The sequence below is a fragment of the Mus caroli genome, chromosome 16 (assembly GCF_900094665.2).
Source record: "Mus caroli chromosome 16, CAROLI_EIJ_v1.1, whole genome shotgun sequence".
NCBI lineage: Eukaryota > Metazoa > Chordata > Mammalia > Rodentia > Muridae > Mus > Mus caroli.
Window position 1 is genome coordinate 14,168,702 of NC_034585.1, and position 18,010 is coordinate 14,186,711.

At 44.2% G+C, this 18,010-nt stretch overlaps 1 protein-coding gene and 1 pseudogene across 10 annotated transcripts in view; both read right to left on the reverse strand.

Moving 5' to 3' along the window:
* Positions 1–18,010, reverse strand: part of Med15 (mediator complex subunit 15) — a 75,281-nt gene that overhangs the window by 29,639 nt on the left and 27,632 nt on the right. For 6 of the 9 annotated variants that reach the window (XM_021184361.1, XM_021184359.1, XM_021184364.2 and 3 more), the window contains 3 exons: positions 7,184–7,235; positions 4,845–4,874; positions 2,195–2,407 (listed from right to left, as the gene is read on the reverse strand). In XM_021184361.1, the coding sequence (XP_021040020.1) occupies positions 2,195–2,407; positions 4,845–4,874; positions 7,184–7,235 (295 nt within the window). The remainder of the gene's footprint in view (positions 1–2,194; positions 2,408–4,844; positions 4,875–7,183; positions 7,236–18,010) is intronic. The other 3 variants (XM_029470334.1, XM_021184365.2, XM_021184366.2) reach the window with 1 other exon arrangement.
* Positions 9,704–10,588, reverse strand: LOC110311130 (annotated as a pseudogene). Its single transcript, XR_002379918.2, has one exon. The product of XR_002379918.2 is annotated as a 40S ribosomal protein S2 pseudogene (transcript).

Sequence of the window (18,010 nt, forward strand, 5' to 3'; positions counted from 1 at the left end):
TGGTCTACAAAGTGAGTTCCAGGACAGCCAGGGCTATACAGAGAAACCCTGTCTCGAAAAACCAAAAAAAAAAAAAAAAAAAAAATTAAAAATTAAAAAATTTTTTTATATTTAATGGTGGACACATGCATTCAGTGGCACACACGTAAAGGTGGGGGGACAATTTATAGAAGACAGTTCTCTCCAAAATCTGGTCTTTGGGGATTAAACTCAGATCACTGGGCTTAGCAGTAAGTTCTTCTTACCAATACTTTAATTTATTTTCCAAATTTACCTCCCCTGCTCACAGTACTGGGGACTGAACCCAGGGCCCTGAAGGCTTTAGGGGTTTTCTAACACTGAGCTGAGCAGCAGCCTCTATTTTTGGCACAATCTCTGACCCAGGCTCTGATCTTTTAGTAACACTGCTTGAAGACCTGATCTTGGCTAAATACATAGAAGTGCTTGCAGAAGGCATAAGAAAGACAGAGCAGGAGGCCACTGGCACCTACTTCAGGTGAATCTAGGAGGCAAGGGCCAAAGGCAGAAAGGGAAAGTAGCTGTCAAGAGAGTACTACAGGATGTAGAACTGGAGTAGAGCCACCCAATAGACCAGCCCTGGATGCTAACAGGATGTGGGCCAAGGTCAGATGGAGAGAGGATACTGTCAGGACACCATAGCCTCTCCGCCGAATCTCTGGAAAATCATTTATTTAAGACAAATTCGTAGGAGTGGATTACAAGACAGATCACATGAGCACTCCAAGCCCAACATTCTAAAGCAATCTCTTACTGTAAAACAGCCAGCACTCAGGAGGCAGAGGCAGCAGCACTGAGCAAGTTTAAGGCCAACCTGATTTTACATGGCAAGGTCCATACAGTGAGACTTTGCCACAAACAAACAACCTATACATGGGTATAGGTTATATAACATAGGTTATACCCATGTAGCTGACTATAACTTAAGTCCCAGCCAGGACAACAGTATGTAGAAATCAGGGCAGGTAATACAGAGAGGTATAGTGTAATGAGAATTTTGGTTTCTTTAAAAAAAAAAACACAGAAATATTATGGGAATATGCTTTCATTTTGATCTCAGGTGTGGCATATGGGGCCACTTTAGATCTTATGGGAATATGTTTTCATTTTGATCTCAGGTGTGGGATGGGGGGCCACTTCAGGCTATCCACAGCAGCTGACTACGGGTTGCCTTGTGCTCTAGCAGAGGTATGATTTTGCCAGCTGCAGATAGTTTTTTCAAGCATATGGTGTTTGGAATCCAGGGAACTTTTCAGAGGATAAATACATGCTAGAGCTCCACAGGTGGCTGACTGCTGGTTGGATGCTGTTTGTCAAGTCATATGTACAACGAGAAGGAATTAGATATCCTGATGATGAAAATCAAACTTACCCCAAGGAACTCAATGCCTCCAATCAGCAGGAAGTAGTCTAAGTTGGTCCCTTTCCTATTCCTGACTTTATTCTGGGATTTCTTTCGCCTCTCTCTCACCTCTATCCTTCTTTCTTTCTTACTTAGTGTTAGGGGCCTGAAAAGGGGGTGGGAAAGGGTAGAAGAAGAAAGAATCAACAAAGTAGCCAAAAGTTGGGCTACAGGTGAGGAGGGCAAAGCACTTCCTTCAAGACAGAGGAGCCCAATAGAGGAATGACTGACTGACTGACTGCAGTGCACAACCAAGACTGACCACAGGATAAAAGTAGTCGCATGTACCATAACCTCAAGCGCACCGCCGGGGCACAGAGTGCAAATACTTCACTTATTTGTGTCCACTAACCTTAACAACAGTTCCTATTTTACTGATAAAACACACCTTGCTGGTGGTGACGGCACAAGCCTTTGATCCAGCACTCCGTTGGCAAAGGCAGGCAGACCTCTGAGTCCAAGACCAGCCTGGTCTATGGTTTCAGGACAGCCAGAGCTACAGAGAAATCCTGTCTCTAAAAACCAAAACCAAAACAACCCTAAGCAAAGAAAAAACCCCACAAGTTTACAAATAACCAAGTTTCTCCTCAGCATCACTGCCTTAGCTAGCAGGCAGGTAAGCACTACTCCTCTGAGCTTAGAGAAGGCTTAGAGCATCCCCTGCATACCTGCTGTCCACAACAGAGCTATCTGGGCTCCTTGACACTTTTCCCATTAACACGGAGAGCACAAGAATAGCATGCAGTGTCACCTGCCAAGGAGTGTAGTACTCACTCTGTGGAGTTGCTGTAGACACCACAGCCATGCCATGAGGGGCCATTCCAGAGGTTCCAGGGGGTGGCTGCCCGGAGAGGGGCAGTGGTTGTCCCATAGCGCCAAGGCCACCCATCCCACCCAGGGACTGTCCTGGGCCCCGAGGAGGCATGCCAATCCCAGCTGCTCCTGGGGTGGGTCCACCAGTAAGGCTCTGCAGTGCATTCATGGGGTCTGTAGGAACACAAGGGCACAATGTCTTGAGGAAAGGAACCCAAACTGAGTAATCTCACAGGAAAATGGCTCCCAGGACATAGAGGACCCCCTCCCCTTTATGTGCTTGACCCATTCAAATTCCCAAACTAGTAGGAGCCAGAGGCCTGAAATTCCCCAAGTCTGGGCCCAAGACTTGGAACTGCTGGAACACGAGGCTCAGAACCAGAGAGCATACTCCATGTTTCAGTCCAGCCTGTGTCAGTGCTCTAATGTGGATTACAATGGAACCCTGTGACGTGCACAGCTGCACTGAAGATGGGCTGAGCCCTCAAGCTCAACCAGCAACCAGACTCTGTCCAGATCTCCTACAGAGTAAGCCCACAACAGACTTCCAGAGACACCAAAGTATGAGGCCCTTATTTCCAGCAGTCAGGAACAAGTGGCTAGATTAGAGAAGCAGAGGGCAAAGGCAGACACTCCCTAGGAAGAGCACAAGTAGGCTCCATGCAGCATTTTTGCACCTGGGTTTCTCTAGAACAGCACTGAAGTAGAAATTTCTGTTTTCCTTAGAGACTCAGTGGTTTCGTGTGATGCTTCTCTAGAAACTGTCTTGTAAGAGGCTGCTTTGCTGAGGCAGACACTTGAGAGGATGCATGATGTGCATGAGTCTAACCCAATAGACAGTGGATGGCACTCGCTCTTGCATTGGTTCACCTTTCAACACTTTGCTGGTCTTCACTGATTGATGCTTGTTGTGACTTCAAATAGAGCTTCTTGCGGCATTCCAGCTGCTTCTTGCCACTTCAATGGACTCCTGCCAATTTGGCTGAGTCTTGTGTTTTCTTCTGGATTGAGTCATTGCTACTGGTTTGTGTTAGATGCTTGCCGACTGTACTGTACTGCACTGCACTGCCACTACTGATTCGTGTTTGATGTTTTGGACTAGACTGCCGATACAAAGACTGGTTTGCCCCAGAGAACAACTTCTAAACAGGGCCACATCCCCCTTGTCCTATAAACCATCTTCCTCTTCTACTTTGGTTGGTGGGCTAGAAAGAAGGCTGAAGTGTTTAAGAACCCTTATTAAAATAGGATTTGAAAATCTAAGCCTACACACCACTCCAACACAGATCTGAGGCCAGAAGCAGAATATCAGAGCAGGTAAAGGAGTATGAGAAGGCTCCACAGAGTGCTAAGGGGCAAAGCCATGCCCACTAAGCCTCAGGACAGCAGTTGTAGTTCAGTGAGCAATGCCACAACCAAGGACAAGGAGTCAGATGTCATCATTACAGTAGTCTAAACTCACAGCAATTACCGATAGACAGGTATCACCTGCTTGGTCATCTGGCCATAGAACTGGTCCAGCCCAATGAGCCTATGCTTCAACACTACAGAAGCCAGGCATTCTCCAGGCTACACACTTAACCAGTTCTGGGCCAGGGAGCTATTTAGGCTTAGGCTACTTACAGCTCTAGGCCTAGGGTAGGCTGCACAGCTACACAGTCTATGCTACTTTTTTTTTTTTTTTTTTTTTTTTTAGGAGATTTTTTTTTTTTTTTTTTTTTTTTTTGATGGTGGTGGTTCTGCAGACAGAGCTCAGTACCCTGCACATGATAGGCAAGCACTCTCTCCCAGGACCTCACAACCTTTCTGACAGGCTGAAGATCAGCTGGCCAGAGTAGATTGGCAAATCTATGAAGGCAGCTCAGAAAGCAAAGGCCAGGGTTCAATTGAATGGACACAATTTCCCTTATATGATAAACCTTGAAATTAAAATTAAAATAAGATTTCTGAACTCATAAGCAATTTTGTAACTTAAGAAAGTGAAAATGATGGGTAATGGTTGTGCATGCCTTTAATCCCAGCACTCAGGAGGCAGAGGCAGGTGGATCCTGTGTTCAAAGCCAATCTGGACTACAGGGAGAGTGCCAGGACAGCCAGGGCTACACAGAAAAACCAAAGCAACAACAAAAAGAAAGTGAATACAGTTGGCTATAGTGGTGCACATCTTTTGTCTCAGCACCTGGTAGGCATAAGAGATAGATTTCTATTGATTTGATGCCAGCCTGATTAATGAAGTGTTCCAGGGCAGCCAAGGATACGTACAGAGAACATGTTTCAAAACACACACCCTCCTCCCCAAAATGAGTGAAATAGAGAAAGTAAATTCCCACAGCTCTTATGTGTGACAGAATACTATGGGTTATTATACTATGCCACAGTGGTTCTCCTAGGTAACGCAGCAAAGTCTTCTAAATAAAACAGGATGGAGAAGCACTGGCTTGCCTTCAGACTGTGGAGCAGACACTGCGAAACAGTAATCAGTACCACCTCACCTGAGATCTTTGCATGCTCCTGTCCAATATGAAGCTGACCCATGCACACAGGCACTATCTCATTTCTGCCACACCATACTGGAGATTGGAAATAACTGTACCTCAGAAGGAAGACTTACCACTGACAGAAGCTTGGGATTTCTTGTTATCTACAGAGAAACACAAACATAAAACCCCAGTAAACAGTTTTGCATGAACACGCATTTTCCCTGGGTAGGTCAGTTCTGCAGGTAGCTGACCAGAGGTCATTTGCTAAAACTAAGCTGACCTTACATAGAAACAAGGTCAACAGAATCTAGAGCCTCAATCCCAAGGAGCCACTGGTACCCTAATAACTAGAGAGGAGAGACCTATTCCCAGCACTGTTGCATACAAAGGGAGTCTGGAAGCAGCATGGGCAAAGAAACTTGGGGTCCATCTCAGTGAGCTGTGCCCAAGGCTAGTACATCCTGAGCTTGAAGACTCTGAGCTGTTCCTTTCTTGCAGGACTCAGATCCTGAATCACAAACAGGAGTGACAGGAACCCAGGCTGGGGCTATAAGCACAGCTCTGAGAGAGAACTCAAGCATCCCCACTTTCAGGTCATTCTATTGTGGCATTACCTCATTTTCTAAGTGAGGCAACCTACAAGTTGCTATCTAAAGTTGCTCAAGGCTGCAAACCTTGTCTCCCAGAAGGAGTACCCAAACAAATGGTGGTCAGGAGCCTCCTAATTAGTCCTTGCACATGAGCTTGCGGGCTGTGTGTATCTCAGGCCACCATCCTAAAGAGCTGGGCGTGGAAATCCATGCCAGGAGATCCAGCTGACTGCTGTATAGACTCTCTTAAGCCTTTCTCTTCCCCTATATGTCCTAAGTTCTTATGGAGTCTACCTTGCTGGCCACTGTGGTAAAAAATTAACTGTGGAAAAAAAATTAATTGGGCTGGAGAGACAGTTCAGCGGTTGTGTTGGCTAGTATTGTGTCAAGTTGATTCACAAGGTAGCCATTTTGTTTTGTTTTGGAAGAAGGGACCTCAATTGAGAAAGTGCCCCCAATTAGACTGGCCTGTGGGCAAACCATTGATACCATTTTCTTGATTGAGATTTATGATTAATGTGGAAGGGCCCCACCTCACTGTGCAAAGTGCCACCCCTGAGCTGGTGGTCCCGGATGCTTTAAGACAGCAGAGAGCAGGCTGAGCCAGTCTTGAGAGCCAGCCAGTAGGCAGGACTCATCTATGGCTTCTGCTTTAGTTCCTGCCCTGATGTTTTCAATAATGATGTTACCTGGAACTGAAAGACAGAATAATGCTCTCCTCCTCAAGTTACTTTTGGTTATGTGTTTATCAGAACAGTAGACACTATGACACTGTTTAAGAACATGAATTGCTCTTTTTCTTTATTTTGAGACAGGATTTCATTGTGTATTTCTGGCTGGCCTCAAACTTACAGAAATTCTTCTGCCTCTGCCTCTGCCTCCTGGAGTGCTGGGACTTAAGGTCTGAGCCATCACACCTGGCGAAGAATGCACTCTACTAGCAGCAGACCAGAGTTTGGTTCCCAACACCCATACCTGGCATCTCACAATTGCCTGTAGCTCCAGATCCAGGGCACCTGCTGCCTCTGGGTTCCATGGGCACCTGTACTCACATGCACATACCCCCCCACACACACAGACAAACACATAATTTAATAAATAATAAAACAATATTTTTCTAAAAGGTCGTGTGGAGCCAAGGTCACTGAGCCTTGGAATTCACAATGTCCTCCCTTGTTCTCAGTGGCCTGACACTGAAGCTGTGACTGCAACAACTACCTACATTCTGTCCCCAAACCATGCAGGAATTAAGATAAGGCCATCAAAATAAGCCTGTCTAGTGCTTATACAACAGGGAGGAGCACTGTAAGTTGGAACTCAGTGTTTACCAACCCTTGTATACCTCTGCCTAACATAAGTGTGCCAAGAATCTTGCCCCAGGAGGTTATGGCAACTCACATCTGAAAAGCCAGGGAACTGCCTGCCAGCTAACAGCACCACAATAGTACCCACTGAATCAGAGGAGTCAAGAGTTGAGGTAAGGGGACCCTTAGCACAGCAAAGAGAGGGAGCAGGGACTCGGGAACTAACTTTAAAAACTTCCAGTTTCATAGAAACACACAGTTCAGGCCTCCTAGGATTAATCAAATCAACTTTTAGGGAATAAACCCCTGTTATAAGGTAAACTGCTTACTTAAGGACTCCCCAGAGGCAAATGTTAAATCTTAACAAAGGAGATGGAATGGATAAGTGAGAAAAGCAGCCCACTTTAATCACTTAGAGTCCCACATCTGAGGCCTAGGGTAGGGAATCCTGAAGCAGCAAATATGCAATGTTCTAACTCAGGTGCTGAGGCCTACCTTGAGTGTTCCTACTACACAGCCACAAAACAGGCCTGTCAAAGCAACCACAATTATCCCGAAATAAAAACTCATACTTACGAATATCTCGGAAATGGATAATGAGTCGGGCCACAAGGGAAAGATACTCATCCTAAAAGTAAAAACACAAGTACTTTAATCCCAAATGGAGAAGCAAAGACAAGTGACTTTCCCTTGCCAGCCCTTGATAGCCCAGCCATCCAGCTGAGTTTCATCCTTCAAGCCTTGGCCTCTGAAACTGCCTGAGATGACCACAGCTATTCACACCCCCTGGTTCCCTCTGGAATCCATTTCTCAAAGGGGAGCTGTCAATGATTTTCCCTGAGAGGCACAAATTAAGAAGGGTGTAGAGGGCTTCTACCCTAATGTACAGAGCACTGCGGTAATAAAGTCCCCTCTTGTAGGTACGTAAATGCCAGGGGCCGTGCAGCCACAAAGGCATCTCCTGCAGGAGGACCTAATTGAAGACGGCCTGAGACACCAAAAATTGCTGATAAAGTCAATGCCAGCCAATTGGGAACTGCTCTTTAGAAGAGATGCTTTTTTGGGACTAACGGTACTAACGGGGCACAGATGGCGGATATTAAAGGAACTTGCAGCAGTGTTCAGATGTGCTTGCTGCATCGTTTCACACCTGCTCCCAGAATCAGCGTCACTGATTCTATGCCCCTCACCCCCAAACCCAAGGGCACAGGCAGCACCCTCTTTTTACAAGGCAATCAACTTGTAGTGTCCAAAGCCACAGCCCAACGTCACAAGCATACACTATTGGTATGTGAGTGCTTTTGCTTTCTATGACAACATTGTAGTAGCCTTTCCCCTGCTGCTGAGACAGGTATGCACACACAAATCTGCATGAATGCTACAAAAGAGAGATGTGGTCCTTCCTCCTTCTCCAAAGCTCTCTAAAACTTCTGGGATGACTGAGAATGCTCTTCTGTTAGTTGCACAGATGAGAGAAAGAGCAAACACATTTCAAATGTGACAGATGAAGACCACTGCCTGAACAGGCCCTATCTGTGCTGTCCCATTCCAGAAACTGCCCAGTGGGGCTTGCTTCTTCTGACTGTCTTCTGTCCATCTAAGGACACTCACTTCAGTGTTGTAGGGAAATCACTACTATGAGTCTATACTGAGACCAACAAAGAGATGCTTTGTTTACAATCCCATGACATCTATCTTTCCCTGTACTGAAAATCCCTCAGTATCTACTATTCTTCAGTATGACTGCTCTCCAGAGTCACCTTGAGATGATGAGATGACAAAGATAGACGAAAACAAGATAAAAGATGAAGATGGACTGAGGGAGTATACAAATCTTCAGCTGTTCTCTATCTTTTCAATAGACTCCATTTCTCACTGTTTCCCAGTGAAAGGAATCAGCATAGAGTAAGAAGAGGAAGCCAGAGAAAGCTATCTCTAAGGGGTAGGGTCAGAGTGAGGAAGGAGGCACAGCTGGAAGAGAGGGAAATGAAAGAGGTCCTGTCAACAAGAGGTCCTGGGTACATTTCCAATGCCTCATCAATTTCTGACTGAAAAGACAATGGTGAACAAAATCTCCACAAACAGAGGTCTGTGGAGGCTTAGGATCCAAAGTATCATCTTGTGATGAATGGGAAACAAGGGATGTTTGGGGCCAAAGAATCAGGAATGGAAATGAAATTGCCAAGGACCAGTGGAAGAGAACCCTAGAGCCAGGCAAGTGCTTTCTGTTAAAGGTTGGTACGATCTTCTCATGTTATCCTGAAAATAATTTGGCAGGGTTTTTTTTTTTCCTACCACCATGAAAGATATGACTGGAAGGAGTAGGTTCCAGAAGGAATGACCTATGTTTATTTAGACCCAGGACACAATAGACAAAGCATAGAAACATGTCCCCTAAGTCTTTCCCAAACACAGGCTGGGACAAAAGAATAAAAAAAACCCGATTCCTAGAGCCAAGGGTGTAGACACAGCATGCGGAGATGCCCAGCAGCACATGCCTGGCCTACAGTATAACAACCTTAAATAAGATCCAACTCAGCTTTATAGACCAAGAGAGAGGAATGGGACACAGAAAGCAATTAGTTACAGAGCTTTCTCACAGGCAGAATACATTTCATGCATCTCCCAAGGACTGGGCACCTAGGACCATGCTAGGGCTGTGTATGGGCAAACTGCCTTGGAGATTCTCCACAGAAACCTCAGCTACTGTCACTGAGCTCTTGAACCCAAGGCCTGGCTGCCGTTTGTTCCTTAACTGCTCCCTTCAGTTGTAGGCATTCGTGGCCTAACTGACCTTCTCATAGGTGTGAGCATTCCCAGCCTCTGTTCCTTCATCTCCAAAGTCCTCAAAACTTCCAGGATGGCTGAGAAAAGAGGCTGAGGGTTATCTCTACTCCTCTACTGCTCATCAGCAAAATTGGATGTGTCCAGGCTATACCCAAGGCTACATATTATGAAACTATATACAACAAAGCCAGTGCCAGAGCACACACACCCAAAAGGTACAAAGTACTAGACCCAGGTAGAGTGTCGGCCTCACAGATTTTTTTTTTTTTTTAGCAGACTTAACTCTTTTATTTTTCTTGTACAAAATCCTTATGTCGTAGCCACAGCTGGAGCCTGGGTCCTCTGAACAGAGACTCTGGTGTGGGTTTTCACAAGATGATCAGTGAATTCCTAATAAGGAGACTTGGTGAAGACAGTCTCTTTCCAGAGGTCGGGGGTCAGGTAGCTGTAAGTCTTGGAGATGGCATCAAAGGTGGCCTTAGCAAAGTTGCCCAGGGTGGCAGTGCAGCCTCTGGCTGAAGTGTAGCAGTCATCTATACCGGCCATCATCAGGAGCTTCTTGGGCACAGGAGCANAGACAATGCCAGTGCCTCTGGGGGCAGGGATGAGACGCACCAGCACAGAGCCACAGCGGCCTGTCACCTTGCATGGAACAGTGTGGGGCTTGCCAATCTTGTTCCCCCAGTAGCCTCTCCGCACAGGGACGATGGAAAGCTTGGCCAAGATGATAGCCCCTCGGATGGCATTGGCAACCTCCTTGGAGCACTTAACACCAAGACCAACGTGACCACTGTAGTCCCCAATAGTGACGAAAGCCTTAAACCTGGTGCGCTGGCCAGCCCGAGTCTGCTTCTGCACTGGCATGATTTTCAGAACCTCATCCTTTAGGGACGCACCCAGGAAGAAGTCAATGATCTCAGACTCCTTAATGAGCAGGGAGAACAGGTAGATCTCCTCCAAGGACTTGATCTTCATGTCCTTAACCAGGCGGCCCAGCTTGGTGACGGGGATCCACTCCTTGTCTTCAGCTTTACCTCCACGAGCCCCGCGGCCTCAACCACGGCCACGACCGCGGCCCCTAAGACCGCTGCCAAATCCTCCGCGGAAGCCGCAGTGGCCTCCTAATCCTGGGTCCCCGGGTCCTCCGGGCCCTCCCGCTGCACCGGCGTCATCCGCCATTTGGTGTTTTCCCGAAGAAGAAGAAGAGCCAGATTTTCAAAAATACCCATCAGTCCTATAGAAAGAACAAACAGCAGTGGCCTAGAACAAGCTCCCATAAGAAATCAGAAGGGAGATGCCAATTTCACCCACCACTCTGCATCACATGCTACTGTGAGTAAAAGTCCCAAATCTGAATATAGTTATGAAAATCTGCACAAGAATTACTCAAAGGTAGACCACAGGGAAGTATCAAGTATCAAGAATCAGGCAGGAAATAGCCTTTGCCAGACATATCATATTACCGGTTTGCACTCAGAACGCATGTCAAGTTTTCATACCCGAGAAGATGAAACCAAAAGAAACACTCAAAAGTCAACAGATGCAAATGAATATCAAGTTGTTGGCAGAATACTATAGAGAAAGAAAAATCTTTTAAATGGTCATTTTCTATAAGAAGAAAAACCAAACCAAACCAAAAACCCAGAAACAAAACCCCAAATGGCACCTGTCCTCAGTGGAGAGTATACAGACACAAACACAGCTGCAAAAGTATCTGAAGTTCAACATGGATCACATTTGGTCACTAGTGGAAACTGAGCCAATGAGAGGAGAAGGTTAGACACTCACATTATCCTAAAACCTACATGGTCTAAGATGACAGACACTTTCAGATAACTCTGGAAGTTAACCTCATCTGGAAACATCAGAGGGAAATGATGGAGCTTTACTCATTATTTCAAAAATATGCTGTTTCATGGCTCTGTTCTCAAGATGGAAAAGCATGAAGCAGGGCAGAAGAGTGAGTTCAAGACAAGGCGGGACTACTAAGTGAGACCCTATTAAGAAAAGAAGGAAAGGAAGGAAAGGGATGCAGGCAGAAACAAAACTAAACTAGGCAACTACAAACAAGAGAAATGAAGGTCAGCCCCAAGACAAAGCCATGAGACTCGCACCAAAGCCTCTGGATCTGCAGTATTTACTATGCCAGCCATAGGAAACTAGTAATTCATCATTATTCTGACCGTTACAGAGCTTATCCAAATGCACACAAGATGCAGTTGTTGGGTGTTGTTTTATTCAAGACAGGGTCTCTCTGTGTAGCTTTGACTGTCGTGGAGCTCACTCTGTAGGCCAGGTTGGCCTCGAAATCAGAAATCCACCTGCCTCTACCTCCCAAGTGTTGGGATTAAAGGTGTGCACCACCACTGCCCCAGCAGCATTAACATTTCATACTTTATAAGGTCAAACAGTATTGCTAGATATGGACACATTCTGTTTATCCTCCCATCAGTTGATAAACATTTGAGTTGTCTCTATTTTGGGCTTTAATGTTATTACTTTAGTTTGTGTATGGGTATTTTGCCTGCATGTATGTCTGTGCACCATGTGCGTGCAGTGGCCAAGGTGACTAGTAGTGGGAACCAGATGCCCTGGAATTCGAGTTACCAGTGTTATGAGCCACCACCTGAGCCCTGGTCCTCTGCAAGAGCTGACAATGCTCTTGAGCAATGAGCCATCTCTCCAGCCCCTCTGCTTTTGGCTTTTATCAATGATAATATGGACATATCAGTACAAGTTTGTAATGGTCATGTTTCATTTATGTTAAATAATACCTAGGAGTACATACAAAGAGTGGGCCATTATTCTCTGAGAAATCACTATAGTGCTTTCCATAGCAGCTGCACCATTTTACATTCTTCCAGCAATGGATGAGAGCTCTGTTTTCTCTATACTTTGCTAACACTGTTTCTTGCCTTTTTTAGTTCTTAATGGGGGTCTTGTAATATTACCTTGCTTGTCTCAAGTTATCGTCCTGCCGCAGCTCCCAAGTAACAGGGACTACATTTATCACTACTACTACTAAATTTTCTTTAGAAAAAAAATCATAGCCATCATAATAGGTACAAACTGGTATCTCACTATGGTTTTGGAGTTTTGTTTTGTTTTTGAGGCAGGGTCTCACTATCTCAGAATCTTTGATTGTCCTTGAACTTGTGGCAATCCTCCTGACTCAGTCTACCAAATGCTAGGACTCTAAGAGTATGTCACTATGTCTACCTCTCAAAGTGTCTACTTTTTAATGTATTTTATTATGTGTGCATGTGTGTATCTATGCTATGTGTGAGCACCCTGTGTCACTGCACATGTGTGAGGGTCAGAGGACATCTTTACAAGTTGGTTCTCTTGCATTGCTTTTACCAGCTTTCACCCACGGAGCCATCTCACTAGCTTTAACCATTTGTAGTGGTGAATATCTCTTCTTGTGCACATTGTCTATTTTATACCTTCTTTTGAGAAATATCTATTCAAATCCTTTACCTATTTTTTAGCATTGTTTATATAAACTAAAGAGTCGATCCTCATCAAATATTATTCATATTTTCTCCTATGCCAGCAGTTGTTCTTTCACTCTTTTGATGTGTCCTCTAATCCACAAAAAGTCTGTATTCTGATTGACTTTATATGTATGTGGGTGGACAAGATACAGACATGCAAGTAGAGGTCAGAGGTTTAAAAATGTGTTCTACCATGCCAGCTTTATTATCTTAAATTTATGTTAACAATATACACTATACAGATAACCTAATGAATAAACTTTAGAACTGTTAACTCTAAAATTGTCTTCTCTCCATAAAATCCTTTATCCTGTATTAATATTCTTCACAGCTTAAAAACATTGAACTGGCAAAGTAACTCAGTGGTCAAGCACTTGCCTAGCATGTAGATGATCCTAGGTTCAATCCACAATATGGGGGAGCAGGACAAACAGACAGTGTTAAATTACTGTCACCTTGCCTCCTATTATTACTCTAAGTCCCCAAAGAACCAATAATATCTCTGATTTTATTTTATTTTATTTTGGTTTTTCGAGACAAGGTTTCTCTGTATAGCCCTGGCTGTCCTGGAACTCACTCTGTAGACCAGGCTGGCCTCGAACTCAGAAATTCGCATGCCTCTGCCTCCCAAGTGCTGGGATTAAAGGCGTGTGCCACCACCGCCCGGCTCTGATTTTATTTTTAACTTCAGCAGTGCCAGCTGAAGACAGAAGAGGGTACTGTCTTCTGGAGCTAGAGCCAACAGGTGGTTAGAGCTGCCTGATGTGGACGCTGGGAACTAAATTCAGATTTTCTGCAGGAGCATTTCATGTTCTTAGTCATTGAGCTCTTTCTCAAACCCCTTATTTTACATTGTCTCTGTGTGTTTATGTGCACACAAGCACAGATGCTCATGGGAGCCGGTGAGAATATGACATTATCTGGAACTGGAGTTGTAGGCAGTTTTGAGTCACTCAATATGGGGGTGAGGGTGGGAACTGAACTCAGGTCCTCTGCTACTGGACCATATCTCAAGCCTCTCCATTTTGCTTTTTTTTTTTTTTTTTTTTACAATTCATTTATTTTTTGAGAGAGAGACAGAGAGAGAGAGAGAGAGAGACGGAGAGAGGGAGATCTCCTCTATATAGCCCTGATTCCCCTGAAACTCACTCCAAAGAATTTTTGGTTTGTAATTGTCTGTGTAGCCCTGCTGTGTGCTCCACTTATGACTGGTGCTTTTTTATTATTATCATCTTTCAAATGGAAGATTATTTTGACTTAGAGAATTTAAATTAAGGGAGTCTTACTCTTTCCAGGTAGTTGAAGTCTGGAGCTTTCCATAAATGCTGTTATTTGAATGTGTTTCTTTTTGAATCTCTGAGTTCAACACCAGCCTGGTCTACAGGGCTAGTTCTAGAACAGCCAGGGCTACACAGGGAAACCCTGTCTCAAGGGAGTGAGTGGGCAGGGGAGTCCGTATCTATGACCTTGCTCTCTGAAGGAAATATAGGCAAAAATCCTTGTGGTCTTAGCTAGATAACAGCTTCTGTTTATTACATAGCCAAGAGTGACTGAACTTTTAAAAGCATGATAGATATTTTATTATCTTTAAAGATAATTTATCTAATTCATAATTTCTGCATATAGTATAAGCCATGCAATGAGCTTATCTAATGTATTTTATTAAAATAAATGTTCAGATAGAATAAAAAGATTGTTTTTTTAGAGTGTTTTTTTTGGTTGTTGTTTTATGATTTATTTATTTATTTCATACATAAGTACACTATAGCCATCTTCAGACACACCAGAAGAGGGCATCAGATCCCCATTACAGATGGTTGTGAGCTACCATGTGGTTGCCGGGAATTTAACTCAGGACCTCTGGAAGAGCAGTCAGTGCTCTTAACTACTAAGCCATCTCTCCAACTCAAAACATTTCTAATGAAACAATTGTTAAATCCAGTGTAAAGAGAAATATTAATGTTTAGAATGTGTGGTCAAAGGAAATTGCAAGGAGTAAACTGGATTTAGTAAGACAGCAGTACCTGCATCAAAAGAGTTAACCAGTTTAATTCTGGCATGTGGTAGATTCCCTGCCTTTCACGTTCTTTCTACCATGTAGCTCCTGAGAGTAATCTCAGGTCATCAGGCCTGGCAGAAAATGTCCTTACCCACTAAACTATCTCAATGGCCACAACGAGCTAATTTTTGTACACTGAGTGAATTTAAGGTCTAAATCAGTATCTTATATATATGGCAATCCAGTTGTCACAGCACAATTTGCTAAAAGGGCCACTCTTGTACATGGATTCTTTTGGCATTCATGTCAATAAAACAATACTAAATATAAGAACTTATATCTGAATGAGTTTGAGGCCAGTGTGATGGTGAATGACTTTAATCCCAGTGCTTAGGAGGTAGAGGTATGGCCAGCTGGGTCTACATGGTGAGTTCCAGTACAGCCAAACCTATGTAGAGACTTGTCTAAAACAAACCAAACAAAATTAGACAGAAAAAAAGAAAAAAAAAGAAAAAGAAAGAAAGAAAGAAAAAGAAAAAAGTGCTCTTACATAGAGTATTTACAGTGTCTCACCTCTGGGCAAGTAAGTGGAATAGCGAAAGATATATTAAAATGGGACAGGAAGCTGAACAGAAAGAATCTTGTTCTCTAGACTGTGTGTGCTACAGTCCTGCTATGTGTTGGTGATGTCTTCTCATTCAATGAATGTCAACTCTGTCCCCCCAGGTCAGAGTCTATGAAGCTTCCATTACTAACACGGCCCATCACTCCAGATCTTGACTGTATTTTCTCCCTTAACCTCCTTTAGAGAGAGAGGAGTGCAACTCACAGGTATTATGGACATCAGAGATAAGTGGGTTTGGATAGTTTGTGCTTTGGTAGATGGAAGATAGTAAGAGACATGGCTGTCACTTCTGACACTCAAACCCCTCAGTCACTCCCTGCTCTCCACTAGCCTGGGTAGGGATCTTTGAGTCCATCTGTAACTACTTATGATAGTTAATATTGTTAAGACCAGGAATCACCAAAGAGACACCTCTGTGCACATGTCTATGAGTGCTTATCTAGATTAGGTTAACTGAAGTAGGAAGAACCAGTCTAACTGTAGGAAGCACTTTTACTTGGGCTGGTGTCCTGGACTACATTAAAAAAAAAAAAAAAAAAAAAAAAGCTAGCCAGTTGAATGCCAGCATCTGCTGCTTCCTGGCTGTAGCTGCAATGGGCCTCATGCTCCTGCTGCCATTGCATTCTGGTTATGCTGGACTGTATGCCCTTCAATTGTAAAGGGAAATGAACCCTTTCTTCCATAAGTTGCTTCTTTTAAGGTATTTTGTCACAGCATCAAGATAAGTAACTAATCTACCACTTCCTAGGGCTGAGTGGGAATCAGGTGGGCTCAAATATTTCAAGTACTCGTGATATGGACTTATCATGCACATAACTTCAGAGTCTATAAGTGAGTCATGAACTGTGAAGTCAGAAAATGTCAGTATGAGGAGAGCTTTACACACAAGCCCACACAGTGGAGGCCTGTGCCCACCACCAGCCAAAAGTGTGGTATACACTTCCAGACAAGAACATTCATGGTTCTCCTTGCCATGAGTCTGTACTGGACAGCCAGTGCGCCTAATGAAATCCTGGCTTCCTTCAGGTGGTGGGTGCTTGTGGACCTGCATGCTTGTCAGGATTTCAAGGAAAGCTCATTCCCTTCTTCCACAATTAGAAAGGTTCTCACTACAATAATAGGCACCTACCTCCATGGGGAAGAGCAGGTAAAGAGAGGGCAGTCAGACGTCAGTGCTCAAACACACTGTCCAGAAAAACTACAGAGATTTCCAGGCATGGGGGCATATGCCTTCAATCCCAGCACGTGGGAGACAGAGGCATGGGGGCATATGCCTTCAATCCCAGCACGTGGGAGACAGAGGCAGGTGATATCTGTAAGTTTCAGGCTAGTCAAAAGCTTCATGGTGAGTCCCTGTCTCAAATAAATAAATAAATAAATAAATAAATAAATAAATAAATAAATAAATAAAAATATCAATAAAAATTTTAAAAAAGCAAAACAAAACAAAAAAAATACAGACTGGCCAACAGTGCTCTTACAATCTGTTCTCTTCTAGTTAGTCAGGGCCTCCTTGTGGAGTCAGGGAGTTAGAGACAGCGTCAAAAGAAGTCATCAAGGCACTACTTATAACAGTCAATAGGTTGTGATTCAAAGACAAAGCAGAGTGAACTGCACAGACGAAAGGCTCACCTCTAGTGCCTCCTTTGGTACCTACGGCCTATTCATCAGGCACTGGAAAGGTCTGAGTTGGCTAGTGTCTGTGGTGGCTATGCCATAGTCACTGTACTCCCTGGTCCAAACAGGCTCCTGATCACACCAAAAGGCAGAGGCAGTTTCTCTCTGAACCTCCTGCACTGGCCTTAAACTTCTGGTATCCAAAGAATGTTCTAGGACTTCTGAAGACTAAAGCTTCCATCTCTTCCCTCCAGAAACACAAACACAGTGATATAATAAGGTCTAAGTTATGCCACTAGTGACACTGTAAGAGTCATGTAGGTTAGAGGGACATACAATCATGAGTAAAACTTTTAATGGACCTTCCAGCCCAGCCCAAGCCCTAAAGCAGCCACAAGAAGTCAGAGGTAAGACCAGGAGAAGTGCCTGGTTAGGAAACCCCAATCATCCCAACTCCAGACCCATCGACTTAGGAGAACCAAAGGGTTATAGCTTTAAGCCATTAAGTTTTAGACTGGTATAAGCAAGCTGAACCAACAAAATTTACATTTTGGAAATAAATGATTCAAGTCAGGATTTTGTTGTTGTCATCTGGTCCTGTCTATCTGTCCCCACCCCCGCCTCTCAGCCCCAGCACGCATACAGCGTCTCATTATGTATGTAGCTCCAGCTGTCTTAGAACTCACTATGTAGTCCAAATGGGCCCCAAACTCTCAGAAACCGAGTTGCCTCTGCCTCCAAGTGCTAAGATTAAAGGTGTGCACCATTACACCTGACTTCAGTTACGCCTTTACCAAAATTCCTTTCACTGTAGTGTACGACTTTAATCCCAGCACTCAGGAGACAAGCAAACAAATTTCTGGAAGTTTGAGGTCAGC